The sequence below is a fragment of the Armigeres subalbatus genome, chromosome 3 (assembly GCF_024139115.2).
Source record: "Armigeres subalbatus isolate Guangzhou_Male chromosome 3, GZ_Asu_2, whole genome shotgun sequence".
Taxonomy (NCBI): Eukaryota; Metazoa; Arthropoda; class Insecta; order Diptera; family Culicidae; genus Armigeres; species Armigeres subalbatus.
The window spans coordinates 52,102,205-52,114,335 of NC_085141.1; the positions used below are offsets into that span (position 1 = coordinate 52,102,205).

At 38.2% G+C, this 12,131-nt stretch overlaps 1 protein-coding gene across 10 annotated transcripts in view; it reads right to left on the minus strand.

Annotated features, from left to right (window-relative positions):
- Window positions 1-12,131, minus strand: part of LOC134224557 (glutamate-gated chloride channel) — a 288,157-nt gene that overhangs the window by 86,560 nt on the left and 189,466 nt on the right. For 4 of the 10 annotated variants that reach the window (XM_062703954.1, XM_062703955.1, XM_062703947.1 and 1 more), the window contains exon 5: window positions 7,531-7,601. The exons of 3 other annotated variants lie outside the window; for them this stretch is intronic. In XM_062703954.1, coding sequence (XP_062559938.1) covers window positions 7,531-7,601 — 71 coding nt within the window. Of the gene's footprint in view, window positions 1-7,530; window positions 7,602-10,543; window positions 10,612-12,131 lie in introns of all 10 variants that reach the window. 3 more of the 10 variants (XM_062703949.1, XM_062703956.1, XM_062703952.1) reach the window with 1 other exon arrangement.

Sequence of the window (12,131 nt, forward strand, 5' to 3'; positions counted from 1 at the left end):
GGGCCATTGAAGAACAACACGAAATTGAAATCGCTGTTATTTAGCCTAACTTCCACCCAGGAACGGCTTGGCTGATAGCGCGGGAACTATCTTGCCAAGACAGGCAAAAAACAGAGACAGTTCTAGTGAAAAATGCCACTGATCGCTAGAGCTGTCTAGAACTGTTGCCACTGTGTATCCGGCATAATGTCCTGTGATGGTGCCATCCCGATCAATAATGCATAAAATTATAACAAGGGGAGCTTTCTATTTCAGAAAAATATTGTAACAAAATGTGTTACAAATTTGGCTGATTAGTTTTTAACAAATTATTATCACATTATGTCGAAAATTCATCAAGCCGTAACACAATTAAAACAGAGGTTGATACCTTCGTATTAACATTATAACAAACGGTGATACAATTATTCGATACAAAAAACTTCTCTCAAGATAATTACATCATCTTAATCACTTACATCACTTACATCACGGATAAAAATCTGGTCCGTTACAACGATGGATTTCAATTCCATTCGATGCAATTTTTGTACCGCGCCGTCGATCAACTTTTGACGCGCCGATGAAGTTTTCACCGTAAATGCACCCTTTATTTTTTCTATCTTTTATCTTATTTTTGTGTCGCCTGCACTAAATTGTATTCCGACTTCCGACGTTTTATTTCCGAACATACTTCCAACATCATGAACGTCAAACAAAATTTGAGTTTGACACCAACACATTGTCGAAGGAGCGTTTGGAAGTGTGGAGATCGACTTCCGAAACTTCAATTAGGTGCCAGCGACGTTGTCAGCAACAAAACAAGCTCGATTTTGTGACAGATAACGCCGTGCAGTGCTGCATATTTATTTTATTTTTCCGTGTGAATCTCGTCGGAAGTGGGCCTGCTGCTAGTTCATCAGCGTCATACAAACAGTTTTGGTCTAAATGCACAATACCTATCACTGATGATAGACGTCTTGATGTAATGTGTCAGTTTGGCATTTCTTGCCTTATTTCCTGTCCAAGGCTAAGTGGGCACTAGGGTACCAATGAAAATCGACTTTTCGAATTTCAAAAATGGGTTGTGCTCAAAAGTTTCCTCCCTATGCAAAATTTCAGCTCAATCGGACTTCGTTTGGCCAAAGCGGTTAAAGTTTGACTATTTTGAAACTCAAACCCCCCCCCCCCTTGGGGGGTACAGGAAAAAACCGAAATCGAAATTTTTTTATGCCAGATGTCTTAGAAATGCATGAAACGTCGAGATCTGGTGTTATCTAGATTTTTTTTTTTAAATTGGCTTTTTGGGACCGGTCATTTTTTTCCAAAAAGTTTTGTTTTCGTGATAACACCAGATCTCGACGGTTCATGCATTTCTAAGACATTTGGCATAAAAAAAATTGGTTTCAGAATTTTCAAACACTTAACGAAGTCCGATTGAGCTGAAATTTTGCATAGGGACTTTTTTTTCGAGGAGATGAAACTTTTGAGCACTACACGTTTTTGAAATTCGATGGTCAAATTTTTCCCATACATTCCATTGGTACCCTGGTGGGCACTCAACGAGCGTGAAGTTGGTAAGGAAAAACAGAAAATGTATGATAAGAAAATTATTTTGAGCTTTTTAGTGGAATGTTTTCACCTGTCATAAGACGAGTTTAAACAATCCCATTGAATTCCACCACTTAATTGTATCCTGACAGATACGTATTTCGACCTCAACAGTAAGGCCGTCTTCAGTGTCTTGTACTTGACTCGACTTGAAGAAAATGATCGCAGCTTACACTATTTATACTATGCGTAGGTATAATAATTTATCTAGGTACTTATCTTACTACGGTGCTTATTTCTACTTGCTTGATGCGCTTAATGCTTAGGTATAAACTTGAAGAGCCAGGAGCTACCATTTCCTTGATCTTTATTCAACAACCGCGTTTGTACCTGTCGGTAGATTTCCAAGCTCTCAGCAACATCAAGTTTCCACGGAGAAGAGACATTTCTTAAAATTTTAATGTTTGATGTCGTAATTGAATGATTTTCTTGATATACATGTTCAGCTACCTTAGACCTAAACTCATAATTTAATCCCTTATCAGTTTCTCTCTTAGCCTTACTTACTTACTTCTGCAATATGTTCTTTGAACCTTACATCTAACGATCTTTTGTTTTGACCTACATATACTTTATCACACTGTGAACAATTAATTTGATAAACTCCGGCCTTATTTAACATTTCTACTCTATCCTTTGTGGAGCCCAACAGTGTCTTCAGTTGATTGCTTCTGCTGGAGAATACTAAATCGATGCCGAATTTCCTCAGTCGATGGCGTAGCTGGTGGGTGATGTGTCGATCATAGGGGACTGATACCCTCTTCAGCGGTTCATCGATCGGTGTTAGTGTTGTCAGTTCGTTTTTCCGTAGGTTCCTCTGCTTCTTGTTGATGATTGCTTGTATTGTTCTTTCCTTGTATCCATTGATCCTCGCTGTTTCCAAGATGTGTTGTAGCTCCTTCGTTTTTCCTTCTTCGCTCAGGGAATCGTCTGCATCCTGTGGATCATGTGATGAAAAGCTGCCATTTTGTGCTGATACGAATGATTTGATGTGTATGGGATGACTCTCATGGTGTTGGTGGGCTTCCTGTAGATTTCGAAGTCTAATGTTGCATTTGTTCCTTGATAACCAGTAGATCCAAGAAAGGTAATTTACCTTCCTTTTCCTCCTCGTGGGTGAATTTGATGTCTTTATGCACGTTGTTTATCGCTTCCAAAATCCTGGGTAGATCTTTCCGGTTGATGATGCTGAAAATGTCGTCCACGTATCTCCACCACTTCTCAGGTAGTACTCCTTGTTCCTCTAGGTTGTCCTCCAAATTCGCCATGAATAATTCGCACAAAAACGGTGATAGCGGATTTCCCATAGGTGCACCCTTCGTTTGTTTGTAGAAGCTTCCACGGAATGTAAAGTAGTTCTCATTCATGCATAATCTTGCAAGCTTGAGATACATCTTTACCTTTCCTCGCCATGTTGTATCCGTCCGTTGTCCTAGTAGCCAATCCTCCAAAAGGTTCAGAGCATCCTTCACTGGAACGCTTGGGAACAATGCCGCTACGTCGAATGATACCATGATGTCCTCTTCTCCGATGTTTCCTGATTCCAATATCCTCTTGGTGAACTCCTGGGTGTTTACAACTGATCTGCTGGGGAACGGCTTCGGCATACTCTGGAACTCCTTGACTAACCACTTGGCCAAGTTTTGTGTAGGGGATCCCACTGATGAAACTATTTCTCGCATCTCTGTACCTGGCTTATGTATCTTTGGTAGTCCTTTGATCCTTGGTAACACAGGGTTCGTCCGTTCGTTCGTTCGTTCGTTCGAATTCCTCCTAATAAAACAGAGTGCATTTGGTAGTTGGATGTCTATACTTTCATATAGTTGGTGCTTGATCTGCCACTATTTGCCTCAATTAAAGATATGGACATAGTAAAATTGTATTATATAATATGAAAAAGTCGAATAACTTCTCTAATATAACTCCGAAATATCCACATTTCTTTGGAAAACGTGTGATTTGATCTACTTGTGCACTTTGTAGAACATGTCCATGTCGAAAAACAATAAGAAAAAAAGTTTTCTTGGAAAAAAACTGGTTTTAGATACGATTTTTTGAAATTTTATCATAACTCGCTACCGTTAAAAGATAGAGAGTTGGTATATTCTACGAAGTTGTTTGTATTTTCAAGCTCTATCACTTTTGTAGCGGCTCAAATTTTTTGAACGAAAATGAAAAAAAAAAAAATTTGGATCACCCTAACGGGCGATTTTTTAGGTCACCCTAATCTTCCAAAAGATAGCTTATTTTTAAGGAAAATTTTCTTCCGAAGACATCACCTTTGTAAAATCAACCGTTTGCACGCAAATAAAAAAACGCACGTTTTTGGCTTGCTGCGCCCACTGTGCATCGGAGGGATTATTGTCCCCAGCTATCACGGAAGAAGGCAGGAAAACAAGGTCAGTGTACTACATATGCTGGCGTAGTTTCTGGAAACGAAAAAAATGTGATGCCGTCGAAAACGTCGGATGAAGACTTTATCGAAGTTCCGGAAGAAAATCCGAAATCAGAAAACCAAGGACAGTCGGAAGTAAGTGAAAACGCACGCCCGGAAAAAAAAAATCGTCGGAAGAAAGATGATGTTAACTAAAGGAGGTGGCAATCGCAATCAAGGAAGCTTCGTCTCATCCACCAGCGACTTAGCGACGGGCTCTGCTTCGGGATCCGGTTCAACAACACATCCGAAAAAGAATTGTGTCCGAAGATCTTATTATTAATGTTATTTTTATATTTAAATATTATTTGCTCTCGGCTCCGTAGAGTTTTGTGAAACAGCTGAGCCTAATGTAAACCTCCCCAAAAGAATTTCTGTACAAGTGTATGCCGGCCACATCCTCCTGAAGGCGGTCGGCAAGCATTGGAAGGTCCTATGCAGGAAAATCCAAACAACGGTGAACCGGGTGGCCAAATGGGCCGATAACGCTGGCTACGAGATGGAAGCCGAAAAATGCATCCGCGCCTATGTTTGCGGCTCTAACCATCGGCTACCTAACCGGGCTGTCACACATAAGGCTCAATATGCTAAACGGACAAGAAGCATATTACGCCTCAGGGTGGCGGATGTGATTATCTCCAGCCGTCTCTTTTATTGGCAGGAACTAACCTGCCCTAATCTTGAGGAATAATTCATCAACACGTTAACACCAAAGTAAAACCGTGCCATCGGGGTCTGGTCACCTTCTATCCACTTCCGCGGATGCCACATGCGCCGAAGCAGGGATTTTTCCATTTAGGCAAAAGGCCACAGTAACTTTCTCCAAATCTATCGGCTATTTGGAAAAGACTAAAGCCAAATATAAGAGATACGCCCTCTTCAATCGAGCAAACACAGACCTAAACAAAATTTGCGATAAATGTCTCCCAAGAATCGCCAGACTCCACCGCCTGGGGCCGAACAGCTGTCGGAGAAGCAACCCCAAGATAGATCTCTCTCTTTCAAAAACAGCCATAGAAAGGATCCTGACAAGGCCCAGGCCCAAGCCCTATTCAACCGAAGAATCTCTTAAAAGTACCATTCGTCAAATATTTGGTACAATGATGGATCTAAGGCTGAAGGCAAGGTCGGAATAGGGAACGTTTGTGTAGAAAATTTGGCTCTGTCTTTCTGCCTACCGGACCTGTGCCCCGTTTTTTTTCTGCCGAAGCTGCGCAAATCATTCGAGCAATTGTCAAACCTGAAGCTGACTTCATTGTCTCAGACTCCACGAGTATGTTGGCTGCGCTCACTTCGCCAATTATTAAACACCCATCCATTCAAGCCGTCCAAGCTGCACTCGACAGTAACACCACCCTGATGTGGGTCCCCGGGCACAGCGGGAAGGAATTTTGAAGCATTTCCCGAAGAAAAACCGTAGCCCTACCTTTATCGGGCACCACTAACCTCAATACACACTGAAATAATTCAACTTTCAACTCTGAGTTCTGATAAAAACGGGCAGATTTTAATATTTTTATATGCGTATATGAAGCTGTATGTTTTCAAACGTGTTATATATTTCACCATCCGTCATCCAACTTGGATAATCCAATAAACTGAAGCATTAAAATATTTTTTATCTATTTTACAGCAAATGTCACAACAATAAACACAATCGTAAAACTGAAACCGAAACAGACCAATAGAAGTATTATCTTACAAAAGAGTGTTCCACAGTGGAAACAAAACTAAAAATAAAGTAACTTCGTATATTTATATGCTCAAATGGAAATTTACAAATCGCCACCAGTCACACTGCATTTACATTGAGTAGAGAATTGTGCAGAGACTCACTGACAGTCAGACAAGTATGTATAGAGGCAACTCAAATGCTTGCATAATGCACGGGCACTATATTATAGACAAACACCACGACGGATTCGACACCTTTTTGGCGCTGTGTCAAATTCCATCAATTTCCACTCCACGCGCAATTGGAGAAGATTTTTATGTAAATGCTGTGAAGGCTCAACGTTAAGGTCACTCCTTACGGAATCCAAGTTTCAAAGTGCTCGCGTTTTCGGGGGCACACCACTCGATACGAAGGCGGCGCACAACTGTCATTTTTGTTGATTTAGCTTTGCTGCGTCGCAGCATGCGTGAAAAAATAAAAATGACAGTTCTGCGTTGCTTCCGTATCGAGCGGTTTGCCTCTGAAAACGCGAGCACTTTAAATCTTGGATTCTGTGAAGAGTGACCTTACCGAAAAATCCTTCAATTCACTCCACGATCCATAGAAAGATGCTGCAGTCAGAGTACAAAATACGAATAAATAATGAAGAAGTAACATTCGTTTGGGTTATATATATTCGGACAATCAACTCGACATCGATGTTTGCTTTTATATATGTGTGTTTTGTAGACTCAAACGTATACGTAGGCCATAATATTCGGATAGCGATGAACGGATCAACAAAAGGAAAGTAAACAACATAGGCGGTGAAAACAATGGAAAACATTTTAGGTTAGAACAGTGACAGATATGACATAAAATAGGAAAGAAAATGTTAACTGAAAAAAAAAAACGATTGAGTATGAGACTAGGGTGTCAGTTAGGTGTTCTGTAGTAGGCGAGCATGGGCGGAATCACTTTTTTTTGTTATTTTTATTAAGGTCGTTTTTGTTTAGTAAAGTGAAGTAAATAGAATAAAAAGAGAGGATCTTTTTTTCTCTTTGAAGTATTGGTTTGGAAAAGTAAATATAAACAAACAGTTTTATGAAAGAAGTAGAAATTATCACATTTGTTGTGTTTTTTTTATGTAAAAAGAGGCTTAGAACGAAAAAAAGATACTAATTATGTCTAGATCATAGAGCAGTCAGGGGAGGTTGTAGTGACGGAGTGTGATTGATGTTTGATTTTATTTTTGACAATATCGACGGCAGTGGATGTAGAATCAAGTGATCAAAGCGTCTCTAAAAGTTTAGTGGTATTGGTGAGCTCGCAGCGGGTCACCGACGTGCTGTCCAGGAGCATTTGTGACCGTGCGACCTACTGCGAGAAGGGTTGTTGTTAGACAATCTTCGACGACGACGATTGCATTGTTTACGTACGCGACTTTGCCATTGTTTTTTTTTTGTGAAGCACACTCTTTCACACGTACGGACATAGTAGGCGGAGAAATTAGAGTTGAAACGTAAAAGGAAATGAAAGTGGCCAAATAGTTCGCCAGGAAATGGAAATAATGAATTATGTCAATGGCGATGGGAGCGATGACAGCTGACGTAAAAGATGCAAAAGGGTGTTTCAAAAGAACAATGGTTATCGTTGCCTTCGTTCACTGTAAATTGAAACTCACTTGTAGGACGTATATCCCTTTTGTTTATGCTTTATTTGCTCACCGACACGTAGGAACGTTAGTGTTTGTTTTGTACTTTGCAAAAGTTTTTCGACGATATGATTTGTTTTCGATTTTAGGTCAATTTTGTCTGATAGTTTTGGTAGTTTTTTTTTCACACGGACTCACCATTTTGTAATCGTCGATTTTCGAGATCGATCTAAGGAACATGTTGACGAACACTTGTGTAGCTTTATCATCTAGTTTTTTGTCACAGTTTTGGTAAGTGTGTGGGCATCACATACACAACAGCAATTATGGAGGTAGGAGGTAATGTTCGATAATCATAAAATAACGCATACAAATAGAAAACGGATTAGATGTGTTGATTAATTAGAAAAGTACGATTTGCATTCTGTTTGTTGTATTTTTGTATTTCGAGAGATCTAGTGAATAAAGAAACGAAAGCAATCTAAACAACAAAAACAATATAAAACTAAATCTATGTTAAAATCTGTCTAAATTTGTGATTATGGTTCACTTTTTTTTATTTCAATACGCTAGTTATTTTTATTGATGATGATTGATGAATTAAATTGCTACTATGGATTACGGAAAGAATGAAATGGTTATTTTTCGGATAATTGTGATATTGTTTTGGTTTCTTTCTAGTGGCGATAGTGACATATCATTGTCTATGTGAGAGTTACACATTTGCTATTAATGATAAGTATCTGTTGAAATGCAGGTTACATGTTTACAGCAGTTTTATTTCTAAGAGATAGTAAACCAACGTTTTCGGCAGAGTTTCAAGACGATTGCTATATTAGTAGAACAGGAGAGTATTTTTAAATAGTACTGTTTCTCATCTGAAATAGCGACTAAAAGTACTGAAGACGGAGAGTCATGAGTAAAAAGTAATGATGCAATGGAAACAATGACAGGAAATATTTGTTTACATACACTTATGAATAATCATTGAGCAATGGAAGAAGAAATGGTAAAGAATTCAAATGTAAACAATGAGGTGATAATCACTTCTCTACTTTCGACATTCAGTGAACTAAAAGTGTTTTATAACTTGCTGTTTCTAAATCATATACATGACAAATTACAAATGTGTATGAGTAAACACAAGCATAATTAAATGACAACTCTACTGTTTAGAATGAACAAGGACAGCACGTGGTCGACGAGTGATTTTACAACTACTACCAAGACTGAGTTTATTTCAATTAATTTAATCGCTTTTTTTTTCAAATGTCTATTTCTAACTGAACGTCAGATAAAAACAACTGTCATCCTCTAATGGAGTAGACACATAAAAATGTTTTTCAATTAGGTGTAACATAATATTTTTTTCGGCATAGTTATTTCGCATAGGCTGATTGCGAGCATATTCGATCATTGTTCATCAGCAAACTCTCTTTCTTTTGTAAAATTTCATCATTATTAGAGTCGCAGATGTGTATAAAATGTTCATGTTTTACCATAACCTACAATATATCGTTCTTAATTTGCTAAAAAGACACATAACATGAAGAATTTTGCCAGCACAGGAGGGAATACCTTTGCGACATATATAGAAAGATATAAATCAAATTCTATTACATTTAATGATTGCAGAAAAAATTAACAACAAAACAAGACTAAGAGAGAAAGAGAGAGTCAAGATAAATGGTAAAACCAAAAGTATGCTAGAAATTACAGAATCAAAACCATTACGACAAACACGTTCACATGAAAGGAAGAAAAAGAGATTATTATAGTCCTGCTCAATGAGATATATAGCTCGAACTTACTTGAAGTAGCTGCGACTTGTTAGAGATTGCTGCCAATGTAAAGCTGCCAACACTCAACACTCATGGTTGAATGGGCCAACGACTTACCAACTCGAAGTAGGTTGAAGTTGTTCAATGAACTCAAAAACAAACTTAGAACTGATTACCAACAAACTTGGAGCTTTCATTGAACAGGGCTTTTGTATTTTGCAGAACAGATCTTAAACAAATGAAGCTTTGTGTTTGGAAACGGAATGGCAAGAAGGATAGATGTCGTAGGTAATTGTGAACAAATGCATGGATGAAATTGAACGGGTTAGCTATAGTTGATAAGGGGAATTAACTTTTGTTACACCGAAAATAATATATGAATGAGATTCGAGGAGTCAAAATGTGGACAGCCAACGATTAGTTCACTGAATGTTCAATTGAATAAATCGGATACCTGCCTATAAGACGAGAATATTCCAATGATGGATTGTAAATTCACAAATACGTCTTATAACAGTGAAGCTCTCTTCATTGGCTTGAAATTTACTCTTTGAGGTTGAAATACGTATTGGTGAAATTACAATCAACTAATAGAATAGTGTTGCTAAGAACTTTCTCGTGGTAGGAATACCGTGGTACAAGACAACAAGAAAAAAAATTGATGGGATTTGATGAGACACTCATTTCAAAATATTTTAACATGATACGAATACCACCAATCTGAGCTTGGGTGAAAACATTTTGAAATAATTTCCTATCAATTTCGATAGTGAACGTCGTAGAGAAGTGATGAAAATACCTTTTCAAGTTTCAAGCCTAATGATACACACAATTACCATCCATTTAAACTGACGCAATATACTTCGATCTACTAACCAGACATAAGCATAATACGGTGCAATCAAGGTGGGAACAACTGATTGGCTAGGAGTGACCCCCCGTTTTTATTATTGGGACAAATCGATGGCAGTTCAGAAACTAATCGTTGACTTTATGCGGACGGATTCCGGCTTGAACTGTCAAAACGGCTCATATATTTATTTTCATCGAGTGCAAAACAACTGAAAAATGTACAAACTGGAGTGGGACGAGCATGGATTTACTTTTGATGGAAGTTGAAGATGAGAGTTTTTTTTTGTGAGAAGGAGTGTTCAACGAAGCACTGTCAAACGAAAACAAAACGTGATTTGTTTACAGAGGTTCGTTCTCTCATTAGTTGAAGGAATTCATGTATCTATATCGCTTGCTTCGCCTACTGCTCGCTCACTCCTGGTGATTAATTTTCTGTGGGGAGGTTTGGCAGACTTGTCAATCCTAACGGACGTGGCTCTAAAACTCACTAAAACTGTAGTAGTTGTTTTCACTCAGTGTGGGATGTGGTTTTGGATGTTTTTTTTCGCATATTGTTGTTGTAGCTGTCTCAAACTTACCATAGTCACGTCATCGATTTTTGAGATACTTCTTACAAAAATGTTGACGCGAACAACGGCGGGGCCATCTTTGTTTCATTTTATCATTTGTACAGTTTGGATGATTTTGTTGTAGGATAATATGTATTTGCATATGTGCAACATTTACACGTTTTGTACAAGATCGCGGTTTTCAACAAACACAGATTCGCAGGGTTGGAACCCGAGGCGGTAAGCGGGGTTGTGTGCGTGCGGTTATTTGATTTTATTTTTATTTTTTTTATTTGAGCGGAATCGTTGAAAAAAGAGAGAAGAAGATATTCGTTGAGTAAATTTCATTGATTTGCGGTTTGAAATGTTCTAAGTGTATTTGTGTTTGGGCGCTGAAGAAAATAATGAATAACAAATATGAAAAAGAAAACAATTTTTTGATAAAAAAACCAATAATTCAATATTAGTAGTCACATTATTTTCGGTATGTTTTCTTTATCTGGTGCAATGAATTTGAATAAGGAACAGCAGTTTAATAGAGTGTACCAGTTCTGTTATAGTTCTGTATTTCTGGGCATGTCACTTGAAGACTTTATCAAACGATTGCGTCTAAGAGTCTGGTTATGTACAATGAGAAATAAATGCTGCGTATAGAATACGTTTGCGTTGAGTAGTTTTATTTTTCTTCTTATCTAGAGAGATTTATGAGATATCGTCAAACTCGATGCAAATATGGCATATGTGGATCAAATTATTTTTTGAATATTTCTATTAGGCGAGTTATGAGGAATCAAGACAGAAACATTAGCTAAACAGAGATGGGGCTAGAGAATTTTCCTACCTATAAACTATAAATTCGGATGAGTTATAACTTTTCGATCTCTCGTTTAACAAAACGTGACTAGACCGCAAGACTGTTTGCGGCAATACCTACATATTCCGAGAAATAAACAGTGTTAGTGACTGTGTCTGGATTTGTGCGAAAAAAGTTCTCTTCAGCTACCCTTGAAGCAGTGACCTATCGATAGATTACAGTCCGCTTTTTAAACATTTTGGTCCTTCGAGCCGGATAACTGAAAACTTGAAGCAAAAAATCGCTTAACAATCAATTTGAATGGACTCATCGAAAACGATTCATCGTGATGAACAAATAAAACAACGTGAAAGCCATTCAAAATAGAATTGTTGTGAGCCGTGCAAGAAGCGACCATAGACAGCAAAAACGATGCTTCTCAGCCATTGTATTATTGATTATTGTCAGCACGTGTTAATGCTAATTGAATCGTTGTAATTTTGAGATTGTGTTCTCGATTTGATTTAGGTCCGGGCAAATTACGTATCGTTGTATGGAAAGTTTATTACAACACGAGTGCTCTTGATTTCTTGCTAGCGGAATTTGAGATTTGTTTTTGCAAACTGGTCTCGAGTGTGGTGAAAACTGCAGGCGTCAACGAATTGATGTGCTGAGCGAAGTGGTCACAGAACTTACGTTCCAAGGGAAATGTTTAACAAATTTCACTAAAAGCGTGATTTGGGGATTGTTTGCAATCGTTGCAGATACAGAACATTAGACATAGCAGCCTGTTTGCTAGTTGAGGTTCTGAACCTCTTGAAAGTA